At 36.0% G+C, this 19375-nt stretch overlaps 1 protein-coding gene across 12 annotated transcripts in view; it reads right to left on the bottom strand.

The window, feature by feature from the left end:
* LOC106884453 (mediator of RNA polymerase II transcription subunit 25) overlaps positions 1-19375 on the bottom strand; it is an 87768-nt gene that overhangs the window by 35860 nt on the left and 32533 nt on the right. For 10 of the 12 annotated variants that reach the window (XM_089354737.1, XM_089354733.1, XM_089354741.1 and 7 more), the window contains 2 exons: positions 4989-5063; positions 254-356 (listed from right to left, as the gene is read on the bottom strand). In XM_089354737.1, coding sequence (XP_089210863.1) covers positions 254-356; positions 4989-5063 — 178 coding nt within the window. Of the gene's footprint in view, positions 1-253; positions 357-4988; positions 5064-13305; positions 13369-14782; positions 14873-19375 lie in introns of all 12 variants that reach the window. The other 2 variants (XM_089354732.1, XM_089354734.1) reach the window with 2 other exon arrangements.

The raw sequence follows: 19375 nt of genomic DNA, 5'->3' as shown, positions 1-19375 counted from the left end.
GTACATATATGACATGTATATATACATATACTCAAATATATGCACGTGCAAATACATATATACATATACACACATATATATATTTATACAGCTATATATATATATATATATATATATATATATATATATATATATATATATATATACACACACACATACACATATATACATGCACACATATATACATATATATATATATATATATATATATATATATTATATCAGTGACTGATGAGTAGTGAACAACACAAACCAAGCAAGGGTTGTCGAACATCCATCACTTGTTGACGTTTTGCAGGAGGTTCATTCCCCATGGCTTGCATCTCCTTGGCTTTCACGGCTTGCTGAAGTTTGGCCTGCAAACACACAAGATGGACAACAAGGGCAAAAGCTTTTAATTTTTACATTTTTTTTTGTAATTCAAGACAGGTGAATTGTTTGAGAGAAAGAGGGTAGGAGGTGTGATGTTGATACAGCAGTGGTGGTGGTTGTTTCTGTGGTGGTATTGGTGGTGGTGGTGTAGAATTGCGATTCGTGCAAAGTGTATAGAAGGGCACTGGCCGATAAGGTGAATGTGGAGAGTCTCTGGGAAGAAAGACGACTAAATGGTAAAATGCAATGCTTCAGAAATAACAAGCTTGGTGCTTATACATGTTTATATCTGTATAAGAATGAGGTTACTGGGAGACATGCAAGATGTAACAGCTGTGTGGGTACAGATGTAGGAATTTAAGAGGTAAATATATGGAGGTCAATCAGTAAAGGAAGGTGATTTAGTGCACATAGTGTGTTAAGTGAATGATAGGGGTGCGGTGGTTGAGTGCTTGAAGTACAATTGGTTGTGTGGCGCTGTGTAGCAGAATCTGGGTGGTGTCGAACAACAGTATTTGAGGACCAAATTGTGTGACAGCAAGAGTTTTAACTGATGGGTGATAAAACTGCATCAGTTGAACAGTAGAGGAGTGGTGGTCTATTGGGAGAGGTATGGTGGAGTGGTAGAAGGTAAAAGGTAACCTTCTCAAGTCATGCCAATTCATAGGGGTCAGTTTCCCAGGTCGCATAGCATATATATAATATTCCCCACCTGGATGGTCCATCACAGGTGCAAGTCATTTTTGCCAGCTGAGTGAACTGGAGCAATGTGAAATGAAGTGTTTTGCTCAAGGGCACAATGTGTCACCTGGTCCAGAAATTGAAACCACAATCTTACAATCACGAGTCTGACTCCCTAACCACTAACCCATGTGCCGCCACAGTGGAAGAAGTTAGGTGAGGTGAGTGGTTAACTGTAACAGTAGGATAATAGAGATGTGCAAGCGAGGGCTCATGGTATGTTGATAGTGAGTGCAGTGTTTATTTGGTTTGCATGCAAGGTGGGCAGTGAATCAAGGATAGAAAATAGAATGTTGCTTACTGTAGGTTAGTAGTAGGCATAAGGTTAAGCTTCAGACAAGTGCAAGTTGAGTGAAAGATGTGATAGAAGTGTAGCACAGGACAAGGCCTTTGAATGGGTTAGACAAAAGCAAGCTGGGCGGTCAGCGTGACAGATTTGTTGAAGAGACAGCTTTTGAATGGTGGAGGTATAGCGATTGAGCGAGGGTAACAGTTAAGAATCAGAAGTTTTAGACCACTGGCAAAGAGGTACTTGGTTACAAAAAAAAAAAAAAAAATTCTACAGGCATCATTTCACATCCTTATACAGAGGTTAATTGATCTAATTCCACAGTCGATACAGCTAAAAAGAAAAAAAAGTTAGAGAAAACAGATGGGTGGGGAGCCCACAATCACTACTGATGGTTGAAAAATTAACATTGAGGGGAATATCCAGCCATAAACTATTTCAACAACATCAAACAAACATCTAAATTTGCAGGCTCATCCTACCTATGCTTCTCAAGTAAAATAATAATCCTTTTTATTATAAGCACAAGGCCTGAAATTGGGGGGGGGGGCAGTTGATCAGATCGACCTGAGTACGTAACTGGTACTTAATTTATTGACCCCGAAGTGATGTAAGGCAAAGTCAACCTCGGCAAAATTTGAACTCAGAACGTAAAGACAGAAGAAATACTGCTACGCATTTTGCCATGCGTTGCTAACGATTCTGCCAGCTCGCTGCCATTATATACAATATAATTATAATAATAATAATAATAATAACCCATTCTACAATAGGGACAATGTCTGTAATTTGGGAGAATAGAGGCAATTGATTACATCAATTCTAGTATTTGACTGGTACTTATTTAATCGACCTCAAAAGGATAAAAGGAAAAGTCAACCTTGGTGGAATTTGAACTTAGAATGTAAGTAGTAGTAGTAGTATCGAAAGAGTGCATTACTATAGGTGTGACTATGATTGCTGATATGAATGTAATGGTAAAAAACAGGGGGAAAAAATAGAAAAATAGCAAGACTTAGCAAAGAAAATACAAAAACTGTGTGTGGGGGGGTTCTGCAAAAGTAATCCCTATAAGTTATCTTTGTGTTTGTTGCCACCCCACCTCACCATCCCTTGACAACAGGTGTTGGTTTGTTTATGTCCCTGTAACATTAGTGGTTCAGCAAAAGACACCAATAAAATAAATAACACACTTAAAAAAAAAAAAAGTAGTGGGGCTGATTTGCAAGGAGTGGGGGGTGGGGGTGGAGGAGGCTGAAAAGTTCAGAGGCTGACTATGAAGGAGTGATGCTAGAGCTGTGAAATCATGCATGCATTAATTCCAAATTCTTCTTTTTAATAACTGCATTGTTTCTTTCCAGGTGAACTGGCATCTGATGGCTCAAAATTCAGTATTTTTAGTTATACTTCAGTCTGACATATGCTCCAATCCTATTTAGTTGATGCATTTCTAAAGGAGTCTTTAGGTGGTTAATTGACGCACAAGAAACAGCAGCCACACTGCTTTCCAACTCATACGTAACTGTCATAGAAAAGAAAATATACACTTGATAATACAGTCCTAACTATACAAAAACAGTTGAAACACTTTTGACCATAAATCTACTCCAGGCAAAGACAAGATGGTCTCAACCAGAACACTATTGACCATAAATCTGCTAAATTGGGACTTCCTCAGACTGAACAAAAATGGCATGTATCACGGTCTTTTGTATACAACTGAATTGTATATTCTTTTGTAAAACAGAGTTTTAACTGCTCTTTTTCTTTACATCTCTCAGTTCAGCTGAAATATACCTGGATCTTAACTCAGAAAATGCAATAATAGAAATCTGTTGTAAAAAAAAATAGAAGTCAAATAATAGAGGTGTAATACTGTATGGTAATTAAATTGTATAGTAATTAAGAACATTTTTTATATCATTGGTTTCTTTTCAGAGAAAGAGCTTGTGATCTTAGTGAGAAAAACATGCAAGGAAAGCAGAAAGAGAAACAGTAAACGTAGTACAAATAAATAGGCAAGTCTTTGCACTATGTGACACGAAGAGAGAATATTTGGTAAAGAAAGCACCAGATGTAATTAGCCACACAGGTAGAGAGGAATGGTGAGGTAAAGGAAAAGCAGGCAAGAAAAAGAAAATATTTAAAGGGTACAGAGAGAGATCGGGAAATGAGGTATGTAGGCAGATGTAGAATAAATACTGTTTTAAGAGGAAACAAGACAACACCGAAGAAAAAAGAAAATGAATGAATGGTATTGGCTGGAATTGTTTGGACAAAGCAAAGTTCTCCAAGTTTGGATATTATTAAATTCTTCTAACCTAGTGTAACATAATTAATACAAGATTAACTCTTTTACTTGTTTCAGTCATTTGACTGTGGCCATGCTGGAGCACTGCCTTTAGTCGAGCAAGTCGACCCCAGGACTTATTCTTTGTAAGCCTAGCACTTATTCTATCACTCTCGTTTGCCAAACCGCTACATTACGGGGGACGTAAACACACCAGCATCAGTTGTCAAGCGATGTTGGGGGATAAACACACAAACATATACACACACATACATATATACACACACACACATACACATATATACGACGTGCTTCTTTCAGTTTCCGTCTACCAAATCCACTCACAAGGCTTTGGTCGGCCCAAGGCGACAGTAGAAAGACACCTGCCCAAGGTGCCATGCAGTGGGAATGAACCTGGAACCATGTGGTTCGTAAGCAAGCTACTTACCACACAGCCACTCCTACGCCTGTTTCGAATTTTAGCATGAGGTCAGCAGTGGCCTCCCCTCTTCAAAGCTGGATAGTCTCAAACAACTTCTACTCACTCACTTTCAATTCATTCATCTTCTCTCTTCTTGAAATCCATTTTTTGTGTTCACTCTCCAGGACCCATACCAACTACTTTGCTCAGTTTTTTCTTATCTGTGTCTCTCAAACACTATCACACACCCTCTCATTATTAAAGAATTACTGTAATTACATACTTTAACTGTTTAGCATTTAAACTGGCCATATCCAGTCCAAATATTCTCAGTATTATGTTCAAACTGACCACATCTATGTGGTCACATCTATGCTACAATGTCATTCATAAATTAAATAATCACATAATCGACATCTCGAAGCTATGAGCTAATGCATGATTAATTCAAAACAATGTGGATAAATAAGAATCCCATTTGACAGAATAATACGAATGCTAAATGGTCAAAGTAGTGGATTTGGTACAAGCACTAGAGCCCTTGGTTAAATATCATTTGACCATAGAAAATATACCTCAGAAACTCCTGTCCTATCCATGCAAGATTGGAAAAAGGATGTTAAATGATGATGAGGTAAGAATACTTGGAATAAATTACTTCATGAACATCCGTATAAATTTCAGAATTTTCAGACATATTCACTCTACCTTGCTATCTAACAAAGAGGAGAAACTGTTCCTTTGTTTTCGTTTTTTTTTTTTCTCTTTTTTTTTTTTGTCTTTTTATGATTATGAAATATGAAAAAATTAAATACAAACAAACTAAAATAAAAGTTTAAAAAGTAACATGAGATTAATTCAGAAACTGAACCTACCATGTTAGTTTGGCCTTGATCCATAGACATCTGCGGTTGAACTTGTCCAGTAACAAGGCTCATCCCTCCTGGCATCTGGTAACCATTCCAAAATGAATGAAAGGGAAGGAAAAGAGAACAAAAGATACTGATGAATAAATGTAGGATACAATAGTTTTGCAGCAGCAAAGGCTGTTTATATATATATATATATATATATATATATTAATATATTATATGTACATATATATACACATACATATATATATACTGGTACAACATTGTCTCTCTAGGACCTTTGCATCCAAAGCCTTTCTGGTTTACCAATTATTTTTCCACGCCAGTAAAGGTCACCTCGGTCAACACATGTTAAATTAAACGAATATTAAATTTAATTGAATAATTAAATGAAATATAGGTATCTGTATATCAGTATAAATGATACAAGTTTATTAATACTCTTTTCTATTCTAAGCACAAGGCCCAAAATTTTGGGGGAGGGGGGGGGCAGTCGATTAAATTGACCTCAGTACGTAACTGGTACTTAATTTGTCGACCCTGAAGGGCAAAGTCAACCTCAGCGGAATTTGAGCTAAGAACGTAAAGATGGACGAAATACCAATAAGCATTTCGCCCAGCATGCTAAACAAGTTTATTAATACTGTAATGTGCAAGGTACCACTAAACCAATGCTCCTAGGTGTGCCACAGTGTAATCTGAACAATTTTTTTTCGCCTATACCTTTAATTATATTTTTAGTTCGGGTGCGCTGTCGAATTTTGAAAAGAATATAAGTGTATTGCAAGTGAAAAAAGGTTGCAGAGCACCGCACTAAACTAGTCCGGTGGCTGCAGGAATTTGAAGTTCCTGCTTGGAAACTAGTATGGATTACAAGAGGTTCCGAACCATAAGTGTCCAGAAAGTCAACATTGTACCTATATGAATATACATATATGTATATGTGTATGTGTATATATATATATATATATATATATATATATATATATATATAAAACATGCAATTTCATACAGAGCAAAACAATTATAACAATAACAATGATAAAAAGAAAACAGCAAAATATGTTTTTTACATATAGCCATTTCAGTGAAGTACAGAGTACAGAGCAAACAAGACAATAGGCGAATTATAAAGCTTGGATATATATTGATGACATTAGGATCAAGGCAGGAAAATGTTCAGATGATGATGATGATGATGATGATGATAACGATAAATAATAATAATCCTTTTTACTATAGGCACAGGGCCTGGATATTATGGAGAGGGGGACAGTCAATCACATCGACCCCGGTACTTGACTGGTACTTAATTCATCGGCTCTGAAAGGATGAAAGGCGAAGTCGACTTCGGTGGAATTTGATCTCAGAACATAAAGACGGATGAAATACCACGAAGCATTTCGCCCGTCATGCTAACGATTCTGCCAGCTTGATGCCTATGGATAATAATAACAATAATAATGATAATGATCCTATCTACTCTAGGGTGGCCTGAAATTTTGGGAGTGGATGAGGGGCCTAGTCGATTACATTGACCATAGTGCTTAACAGGGACTTACTCCATTGACACCAAAAGGATGAAAGGGCAATTTTTAGGGGAAAGCCTAACCAATTGCATCAACCCTAGTGATCAACTGGTACTTATTTCGTTGATCCGGAGAAAATAAAAGGGAAGACAATCCCAGTGGAATTTGAACTCGGAATGCAAAGCCAGAAGAAATGCAATGAAACATTGCTTGCCACCTCTAATTCTTTCTATTATAGACAAAAGGCCCGAAAACTTGGGGGACGAGGCTAGTTAATTACACTGACCCTGGTACTCAAGTGGTACCTATTGACCCCAAAAAGATGAAAGGTAAAAGTCATCTTCATAGGAGTTGCCTAGTAATAATAATAATAATAATAATAATAATAATTAGTGGCCTTTTGAGTGGAATGGTCCACTCGAACTGAAGAAAATTCCACCTGGGCCCCACATGCAAAGTCATGTGTTGTTTATCTTGACATGAGATCACCATGTCACGCACATATGGTTGTGATGCATGTGCCTGGTGTACCCTTATCAGACGGGTAGTCATGATGGGTATACTGGGCTTCGTATACTTGTACCCCAGTGTCACTTTGATGGTATGGGTTTCTACTATAGTACCTTTGTACCAAAGCCTGAAATTTAAACTGACCATAACTGGCCTAAATATTCTGCTGGTTTTATGTTCAAACTGGCCAGATCATGCCTCTCACACCTAACTTAAAATGTCATTCTAAAAATAAACAATTACATCACTGACTGAAATCTCAAAGATACAAGGTAATGCACAATTAATTCAAATCAAGGTGAATAAATAAGGATTAAATTTGATCTGGCCTCTCACACCTACCCTACAATGTCATTCTAAAATAAACAATTACATTATTGAAATCTTGATGATACAAGAAAATGCATGATTAATTCAAAACAATGTGAATAAATACAGATCAAATTTGACGGAATAATATGAATGCTAAAGGGTTAATGGTTATAATGACAGACAAAGCGACAAAAAAAATGGTTAGTAGCTTTTTTGTAAAAGAAAGGAAAGTAAAAAAAAATCACATGCAAAACAAGATTTTTAATGATGAATGAATGGAACCAGTCATGATACGATTATTATTGTTATTATTATTATTATTAGTGATAACAATAATGGTGCTTATTTTGGATGATGATAATGACTGGAATGAGATGGTTTGATGCAGCTGTTTGGATTCTGAAATTTGGACTTTCAGACTGTTTTGGCAACATGTGCTTTTTAGCACTGGAAGCAAACACACACACACACACACACACACACACACACACACACACACACACACATGTGCAGAAATATACACATAGAGATAGAAAGAGTGAAAGAGAGAGAGAGAGAGAGAGAGAGGGAGAGAGAGAGATTACACTATATTGAGCATGAATAACATAAATGAGTTACTTCTCTTCATACATGTAAAGAGAAATATGCTTACATACATAAACAGAAAGAGGGGAGGGGACAAGGAGGGAAGGAGGGAGAGAGAAAGAGAGGAGAGAGACAGAGAGGGAGGGAGAGGGAAAGAGAGAGACAAATTATTAAACACAATTGGCACAGCCATTTTCCCCCCTCTCCTGATAAACTGATTGCCCCTCTAGCAAAAGGTAACCCAAAAATCATTCTATACCTTGCCATTAGAAACTTCTTATCTGCCAACCCTTATTTCCCACCATCGAACAGCAGGGGACATACTATTATTGCACAAGTGGCTCTGAAAGGAGTCTCAGGGAATAGCATCCCTGCCTTCTTCAGCAAGTTTTCCACCACACTTCTTCAAAATCATGGTAGAGCCCTTGGTCTCAGGACCACTCATGTCTAGAAACTGAGGTTGGGGGTAAGCAAGGGTATGCTCCCTGTAGAAAATCCAGCTCCAAACAAGCCTCATGATAGCAAAGGAGGATGGGTACCAGCCAGCCCAAAGGTTGGGGTGGGCTGCACCTGCATACCTCAGTTGCTATGGCACTGAGGTAGATCCAGCCACCCCTCTTAACGGGGACAAAACCCAGATTTAAAACATTGGACAATAATGAAGTGAAAAGCAGACTGGGAATTTACAGACAATCAAAACACCTTTCCCTGCAGTAAACAACAAATCAGTGGACATATTGATACACAAAGAGAAATACGCTATTAACCCTAAACCAACCAATCCGGCCTAAACACATTTTACTGGTTCTATATTCAAACCAGCCAGATCTGGCCCCTCGTACTTATCCAACAATGTCATTCTAAAGATATACAATCAAATCATTGAAATCTCAAAGCTATGAGATAATGCATGATTATTTCCAAACAGCGTGAATAAATAAGCATTACATTTGACAGGGTAATCTGAAGGTTAAAGGGTTTAACCGGCCATACCCAGCCAAACTATTTTACCTGTTTTTTATGTGCAAACTGGCCAAATCTGGCCTTTCACACTTATCCTACACTGTCAGTCTAAAATTGAACAAATTACATTACTGGAAACTTTTGAGCTACAAGATAATACATGATCAGTTCAAAACAATATGAATGTGTAAGCATTCCATCTGATAGAGTGAGCAGAATGCTAAAGGGTTAAACGTAGAGAGGGAGAGGCAGAGAGAACGAGAGAAACATTAAAATAAGAGAACCGTTAAGATGTCTGATGTCAAGTAAGTCAGCATCAAATCATCAACAATGGCACTGAAACAGCTGGATAAAAACATTTCATACCCTATAATAATGCTGGCAGATGGGGGGGGGGGGGGGAGATCAGCTCAAAGAGGGTACAGAAGGTAAATAGGGATAGCACATTCGGCCACATGATAAAGAATTCAAACCTGACTACACAACTCGTTTGTGTTTGCTTCCCGACACAAGAGAGTACAATGACTGCTTTGCCTCAGGCTGCCTGGCTGACATCAGGCACCACCCTCGTTTCTCAATCGAGTCATTAGCAATAGTCGGGTGTGGGGGGAAGGGGGGGGGAATGATGTAGAAATAACACGTGACAAAATAACTTATAATAAAATGTCTGAATATTCTAAAAAGGAACAGCCTCTGCTTTGCCTGATGTAACAGACCTCAAACAAACAAACAAAACATAACCAAAAACTTGCCACTAGCCTACCAGTTCAACCACATCTTCCCCAACTATTTCTCATTTTTTTTTTCTCCATAATGTAACACATATTTATATTATAGTACCTTTGGGATAACGTTAACCCAGGAAAATAATAACTCAAAACTGAGCCTACTGTAAGAAACACCTTTTTACTTTAGACCAGATGTTTCTCAACCCTTTCTGACCTATGAACCTCTTTGGTTCCTATTTTACTCAGATGGACCTCATGGCAATTCAGTGTTTAAAAAGTCTTATATTTTCATGGTTAAATGTTATTAGGGAATTGTATTAAAAAATTGTCAAAATATTTTGTGTACTGTAAAAATATAACCAGTTTATTGCACATAAATTTTAACAAAATCTTATATGGATCCCCAAATGTCCTATCGGGGTCACTCCACTGCTTTAGACAAACGTTTTTTAAAATGTGGGTCCTAACCCTTCATGGGGCATGAGATAAATAAAATGTGTCATGATAAAAAAGCAGGAGAAAAAAACCACAAGAGGGTGCAAAATGCAGAATATCCAGTGTCTACTTGTCCCCAGCATTTGGAAACCAATTTCAATTTTATAAAAAATATCAAGTGTCTGGCTTACACCAATGTATTTCATAGTCTTTCATTTCTATCATTAGAATAACATGTATAAACAACAATGGTGGGCATCTATAAAACATTCCCAAATATTTTTCATTTAAATCCACTGAAAGGACACTTGAATATATGTTTTATATATACACACACACATATATACATATGGATATGTGTATGTATAAACTGTAGACCTTCTGTATTTTCGGTGTATATTCATATGAAATACTGCACCAAAAGTTTATTATTTGGAAAATGCAATGGATATTCAGCCATCCATATATGAATTTATGGACACACACACACACACACACACACAATCATACATATGTATAGAAACATACACACACATATACATCCAGACAGACATATACACATACATACACATACACACACACATCATTATACATATACACACACACACACACATTATACATACACACACACACATCATTATACATACACACACACACATCATTATACATACACACACACACACATCATTATACATACACACACACACACATTATACATACACACACACACACATTATACACACACACACACACACATTATACACACACACACACACATCATTATACATACACACACACACATCATTATACATACACACACATCATTATACATACACACACACACACATCATTATACATACACACACACACACATCATTATACATACACACACACACATCATTATACATACACACACACATCATTATACATACACACACACACACACACACACAGATGGAAGGCGGACGTTAAACGATGATGATGATGATGATGATATAGATATATAGATAGATATATATATATATAGTTAAAAAAAACAAAAAACAATAACAAAAAAACAAATATATATATCTATATACCAAAAAAATTATTACTGACAGCAGTGTGCAATGTTTTACCAAACAGGAAAGCTATAATTGTCGCTAAATAGGAGTAGGGTGTTAAAAACGCCTGCATTGCTAGAAATAAGAGCTAAAATGCTCTAATGCTGTAATCAAAACACACATACATACATCATTACATATATAAATGCATATACACATACACACACAAGCATATATACAGATGTGAATGTATTGTCAAAAACTGGGGAAAAGGAGAATATCTATGGCGAACCAATGGAAAACTTACAGCTCTCATATCCAGGCTACAGATTTTCATTTGTATCTATTAACATGAAGATAACGAGACATGGAACATCATCATCATGGGTTGGACGATTTGACTGAAGACTAGCAAGCCAGAAGGCTGCACCAGGCTCCAATCTGATCTGGCAAGGTTTCTACAGCTGGATGCCCTTCCAAAGGCCAACCACTCCGAGAGTGTAGTGGGTGCTTTTTACGTGCCACCGGCATGAAGGCCATTGGAAATCTGAATATTGATGAATTTGAATCAAACTGTTTTGATCCATATATATGTATATATATATATATATATATATATATATATATATATATATTTAAATTAAATTAAAACAGAGTAAAAATCAGATATTAATTAATATCGATTTATTACCAGGAAGCTAGCACATTGGAAGAATCCGAGAGATTCAGAAAAAATATCTGAGATCCTAGGGGATTAAGGTATATTTTTATATATATAAAGTTGACCAGTAAAGTGGACATGTAATGTGCTAGAAATAGACCACATGTTGCTCGCTTACGGTTTGGTATTTCGCTGAATTTCTTTTGAGAACTATTAGGTCTTAGTAGACACAACATGTGGTCTATTTCTAGCACATTAAATGTCCACTTTACTGGTCATCTTTATATATATAAAAATATATATATACACACACACGTGCACACACACACACACACACACCAGATTACACACACAAACACACATATATATAAACACATATCGAAGCACACACACACATATATATATATTAACACAGATATATGTACAGAAACAATGAGGTAACCTCTACATTCTCACTCATCCTGTTAAGAATAACAACCACACCTCTCTCAAAGTTCACCCACCCTATCATCTTCCAGATAAAAAGGACATACTGAAATAATGTGAATAAGGTATGAACTAGATACACAATGCCTGAAAAAACTGATGGGATGGCTATGGTTGAAACACCTTTGGTCAGAGGCCTGCTCAGACATGGAGCTGCACAACAGCATCATATAAATACATTTATAAATATAAACCAGACATGGACAAACATTAAGCTCATAGTTCATTAGTCGTGGTGAAGTTATTATAGGTTGTTTTTTTTTGTTTGCAGCTGATTAACAATAGTACTTGAGTTGATTACTGAGTAGAAATCAGATAAAGTCATATCTGCTGTGGGTAGGGAAACTCTGAGTATTGGATGCGAGTGTTCTATGTCTGCATTGCATATTCAATGTTGTTCTCTATTTCAGGGGTTTTCAAACTTTTTGACTTGCAGACCCCTTTATATTTCAGACTTTACCTTAGGGACCCCCTTATAAACGCTTATGAAATTTATACATAAATATTTGCTTAAAATAACATGTATTTTTACATTTATTTATTTAACAGTATTTAACAAATAGGTTTATTGTCAATTAAAAGATTTCGATTAAAAAAACATATATAAAATCAAATTGCCCATAAAAAGTATTTGCTGTCTACGGACCCCCTTGTCTTGTCCTTGCAGACACCCTGTGGTCCGCGGACCACAGTTTGAAAACCCCTGCTCTATTTCAAGGATATTTAGATCTACTTTTGTTGTTCTACGTGTTGTTTTTATAGGTAAAGTCATCCATAGCTGTCTCGAGCACACAGTGAATCTTTGTAAAATATGACGGAGCATTAAATGATATGGAAAAGAGCCTTAATAAACAAGCAAATAAATAAATAAATAATGGGGGGGTTTTGTTTGTGAAAAGAAAACATATGTATTTCCTGACGCAGTGTGTCTTTCTTTTCGATTGAGATGACAACCTTCACCAACCTGAGGGACCAAGGAAAGCAAATGAATAACCAAAGCTGAATGGCGGGAAATAAACTGGTTGTCCCTCTAGCGGAAGGGAGTCCAAAAATTGTTCTGTGCCTTACCATTGGGAACCTCTTATCTGCCAATTCTATTTCTCTCCATTGAACAGCAGACATACTATTGCACTACAAGTGAAAAACAACAGACTCGTTGGCATGCTATAGGTGGGAACTCACAGCAAATCAAAACATAACCTTTTCCCTGCAGTAAACAACAAATCAGTGGACATAGGAAGAGACATTTTTTTTTATACCTTTATCTATTTACATTTTTAATTACATATATATTTTTTTAGAATAGTTAGATATCTTAATCTTTCTCCTGGCAAATGAAAACCATCCCCATGTACTTTTCATTGCAAGTAAGAACTAAGCACAACAAACCAACCCTAGCATGGTTTGTTTCTATTTGTCTAAAAACCAGTAGCATAGCTAGAGAAGGAGGGAGGGAGCCAAAGAGAACAGTCTACCTCGGCAGACACTTTTACAAGGGCAGTACTTTACATCTGCTGTATAAGCACCTTTTGGCAGGATGGGGCAGACTCAATGGCTTCCCCCAGGAGGCATACATTCTCGCTGTGCCACTGATAAAAAGAGCAGCTATATCTATCGTTAGATAAATCCCCTCTGCCTGAAATCTACAATTTTAATCTCTAGCTCTCTGCCAAAGTGACAACAGCCCCTATCACAGGGGCCAACACATACAAGGTCACAGTTGCAATATGAGCTAAGGCAAAAATGAAGCCTGACCAAAACTAATCTGCTTATTGATAGCACTACTGCAGATGCAGAATACATGAGGTTCAATTGAAAAGCTATCGTTTCAAATTTTGGCACAAGGCCAGCATTTTTTTAGATGGAGGTCAAGTCGATTACATCCATCCCATTGCTCAAAATGTACTTACTTTATTGACCCTTAAAAGGGAGATGGAAAGGCAATATCAACCTCTCAACCTTGGCGGAATTTGAACATTGGCCAAATAAATATATAAATAAACTGTTTAATTCACAGAGCTGAAACAATCTGTATGACAAACCTGACAAATTGTCTAAATAAGGATTTCATTTAAAATCATTTATAAAGGATAAAGAGCAGTCAGAACTGAATACATTAGTGTCAACTAATATATTTCAAAAACCAGCCATTTACTTGGAAGTTTTAAAATGTTTCATCCAAGTTATATCATATATTCACTGAAGCTGGGAAATATTAGAATCATAAATGAACTATGTTTACCTAGGAGTCTAACATTCAAACTACATCGGTTTATAAATCTAAAGACAAAGCCAAGAAAGATTCATCTTAGTTTCTAAGCTAAACATAATTATTACCTAACTGAGTTTATATCCAATACAGTGGTAGCGTCTTTTATATTGCTTAATTTTCATTAATTTATGTTCCTAAATTATAATGTCCAACTAATTTGCTTAAGGAAAAGTAATAAAAAAAAGCAGTTGTGGTGATAGGTAAAAAACGGTGAGGTGTTTTATTATTATTATTATTTAGGATATAGAGGACAGAAAAAAAAATTAGAATAACCTGTGTGGTAACAACTCCCATTGAAGTAGGTGCCATGTTCTGTACAGATATGGCAGTCAGTGGCTGTGGTACATTTGACTGAGTAACCATCTGCAAAGCCAACCATATATATCAACAAAACAGACATGAAAGAGAAAAGGTTCAAGTACCAGTTATATTTTATCTGACCTTTAGGAATGAAAAGATTCACGCGGACCAAAAGTTAAAAAAATTTTTTTTAAATGAAAACATTTAAAATGCAATAGAAACAAAAAATAATTTTTAAGTTTTAAACAAAATGAAATGAGGATTAGAATTTTAACCTTTAGCACACAGCATGTTCTCTAGAATTGTCTCCCCTGCCACTGCCCTGTTGCTACAGGGGAGAAAACTCATACAGCAACATGATGTGCTTAAAGTGTGCTAAAGGTTAAATTGGAAATGGTGTAGGAACGATTTGATGATACTTTAAGAAAGAACATCTTTGCAACAAAATTTTACACCTTTTTTCCAAAACAAGAATAATATACCACAAATATTACAAATCACAATAACTAAAACAAGTTAATTCAAAATGCAAAAACATGACAGGAAATGCATTTCAAATTATAAAGAAAAAAACAATTCAAATATTTTAAAGTATACAAATAAAAATTAAATAAAATTTACAATAATGATTATATTTGATAATTAGTAAACACTGTTTCATTTGTTCTTAAAAAGTAGAAATCTTTTGTTGCATCTGGGAGGGTCATTATGTCAATAATAAACACATGCACTGGTTCTGTTTCACTTCTTATTTGTCAGCTGATTAGCTATTTAACCAAATCGATTATTTGATTAATTTCAATTTAATTTGAATTAATCAATTGTCTGATTAATTAATTAATTGCACTAGTTGATTGACTGACTAAATGATTAATCAATTGTCATCATCATCATCATCATCATCAATCAGTTAATTGGTTAACTGTTTAACCAATTGACAAATGAATATGAAAAATAAAGAAACAACACAGGACCAGTGTGTGTATTTATTAGCATAACGACCCTCCAGAGATACTACATGAACTGTTTTAACACATGGATTCACATCAAGAAACATACAAACCGAAAACAAAGTCTGGAAAATCTCATAGACCAAAAAGTAGTTCAACTCAGTATATTGCACTATCCAAGTTGTGTAGGAGAAGATACTGCCAGTGATCAAAGTTACAAACATCTTAATCGATAACAAATGTTAAACTCCAAAATTATCCACATTAAATAGTCAAGATAATCTTTTTTTTTTTTTTCGTTAACCCCCTTTAATTCATTCAAGTACAAGAGAGAGAGAGAGAGACAGAGCAAGGTTTATTCCATCTATAGAGAATTTTTGTTTATGAATGAATGAAATTTATTAATTCACCCAAGTTAAGCTCACATTTTATCAGGTCTCCACAAAATGTACTTCACTCGAGTCAAGTTCAAATCTCTTTACAGATTTTCTCAAACACTCAAATGCAAACAGATAAATATTTCGAGATATATTCCGGAATCTTTTAATGTACAAAGCAGACTATATCATAAATGAAATATAGTATCGTTTGTCGTCTCCTACGTTCTACTTGTTGCAATCATCAGGCTACGGCCATGCTTCAGTACCAGCTTGAGGAATTTTTAGTTGAATCAATCAACCCTTGTGTTTATTTTTATTTCTTTATTGCCCACAAGGGGCTAAACATAGAGGGGACAGACAAGGACAGACAAAGGGATTAAATCAATTACATCGAACACAGTGCGTAACTGGTACTTAATTTATCGACCCCCAAAAGAGAAGAGAAGGGCTCGCCACTACCCGCCCTGCCGGAGCCTCGTGGAGCTTTTAGGTGCTTTCGCTCTATAAACACTTACAACGCCCGGTCTGGGAATCGAAACCGCGATCCTGCTCTAACCACTGGGCAATTTTTAAAATTTCTTTATTGCCCACAAGGGGCAAAACATAGAAAGGACAAACAAGGACAGACAAAGGGATTAAGTCAATTACATCGACCCCAGTGCGTAACTGGTACTTAATTTATCAACCCCGAAAAGATGAAAGGCAAAGTCGACCTCGGCAGAACTTAAACTCAGAACATTATGGCAGATGAAATACCACTAGGCATTTCGCCCGGTGTGCTAACGATTCTGCCAGCACGCCGCCTTGTGCTTATTTTTCTTTAAACCTGGTACTTATTTTATCAGTTTCTTTTGGCCAAACTGCTAACCAGAGTAGTGAGCAATGACCCAGTCAGCTGAAGACAAATGTTCTCTACAATCACAACATGGTTTCCTGCTTTCCTTCATACTGAATGATCTCAGAATCTTTCCTGCAAGGCTTTTGCACAGTTGCCACCTAGGTAATATGTACATGAAAAGACACTTCATTGCTCATATTTATTCCCAGCTTCCACTCTAACTGTGACTTTGGAAATCTCTTTAGTTTCTATGACAACTGAGCATCTTTTCTCTTCTGTTCTCAGTATTTTTACCTCACAGGATTATCTTTTATCCTTTACTCATTTCAGTGATTGGTCTGTGGCCATGCTGAGGCACCGCCCTGAAGGGTTTAATCAAACAATTTGACCCCAGTACTTAAGCTTTGTTTTTTTAAAAACAGGTACTTATTTTATTTGTTTCTTTTGCCAAACAGTTAAGTAACAGAGGCGTAAACAAAACCAACACTAATTTATCACAAATACACATACACAGACACACATAGATAGATACATACATACATACATACATACATTATGTAAATCCCTATCCAAAAGGAAACATACATATATTCATGCATGTATACACATACATCCATACGCACCTACATACATATACACACACACACACACACATACACACATATGCATACATATACATACAAACACACATCTATACAAATACATATAAGCATATATACATATGGTACCCAAAGTGTGTGTGCACGGAAGCATTTGTAACAAACATATATATATCAGTATACAGACACACATACATAAATATAACTATGTGTGTGCAACTTTATACACCCATACACACAAACACCAATATACTGAGTCATACATGTACACATAGCTATGCATTCATACACATACATATACAGAAATACATACATACATACATACATACATACATATCCATTATGTGCAACAGAAGCAGTATTAGATCAAAATAGCCATTTGTGTATCATATTGGACATACTTTGTTAAACAGCACAAAAATATATCAGTAGCTCACGTAAATCTTTATTTTTGTTCTCATTCACTAGCATCACCTTATACGTTTGATGAATTCCTCACTATATATGTAAGTATAATTCGATTAGTGTGTTTAAACACTGAGTAGAGCACAGACACAGTTTAGGCTACCTGTTGTCATCCGCAGTTGCGGTACACTTCTGTTGGATCTACATCAGGAACTCCACAGTGTTTCTATAATATTATTTGCTTTTATTCATACCCTAACTTGATGAGCATATAACACGCCAGTAGACACTAAAAATCTCCAGTGAGACTTCTTAATTAATCGTACCTGAAGAGACCCAGACTGATGGGTCGAAACATATACCTAACAAAAGTCTAATACGAAATCCATCCCCTACTATTAATTAATATTATATATATATATATATATATATATATATATATATAATAATAATAATAATATTAGGGACAAAATCCAAAATTACAGGTAAAAACTCAATTAAAATCAATTTATAAAAAATTAAAATTAAATTAAGCTTTACAGAGTAAAATATATATAGATATATAGTTTTAGGGAAAAGAACCAAGGTTCATGAACTCATCGATGAAAATCCACTGTCACACAGATATCACCATCCAAAGCCAATAATTGTTTCTTTTGTGTATATATAGATAGATATATACAGAAAATATCATTGGAACTGAATTGGTAGCGGAGGAAAATCTGAGCAAAGAAGAGACATCCTGGAAAGCCGACACACAATAATGTTAGCGCTAGCACCTGAAGTCCTTCATTATTAGAAAGCTACAAGCATGAAACGAAGAGAACAGCCCTTAAAAAGATCAAGAGGAAGGATCATCAACCATCAAGGACAAAATACATGACCAATAATTTAGACGATTTTAAGGTTGTAGCAAGACAGGAGGCTAAAAACTAAGAGGAATTGCAATATCCATGGTGCTATGTTCAACAGTGAACACTGCATGAAAATTCACCAATGCAAATTTAAGAACAAAGAACAACTATGATGATGCAAAGCATCTAATGCTGCCCAGAATTCTATTTCTAAGGAGAATTGAACTGTTTGTCAGTCAGAGGAAGTCCAAGACCAGTAGACTGACCTCTGTGCCTGGGGATTCTCTGCTGAACATGTTCAGAGCACAGATGAATGGGGTCATGGTTAGGGTTAGAGTGGGTGGTGAACTCAAGACCCAGAGGGTTTTGAGAAGAAACCACCTACAGCTGAATTTGCCACCAGTGTCAAATTAAAGATGGGTCTGAGTAGGCAAGGATTTGAACATCGTCTTGCACAATATTTGGCAAGTTAACAACTGTGGTGCAAGTTGCAAACTTGGTTGATGAAGTCAGCTGCCACAGTTTCCTAATGAGATGACT

This window comes from Octopus bimaculoides, chromosome 7 (genome assembly GCF_046866305.1).
Source record: "Octopus bimaculoides isolate indiv1 chromosome 7, ASM4686630v1, whole genome shotgun sequence".
Classification (NCBI taxonomy): domain Eukaryota; kingdom Metazoa; phylum Mollusca; class Cephalopoda; order Octopoda; family Octopodidae; genus Octopus; species Octopus bimaculoides.
Note: the sequence above shows the minus strand (reverse complement) of the source record. Positions and strands in the feature narration are given on the sequence as shown.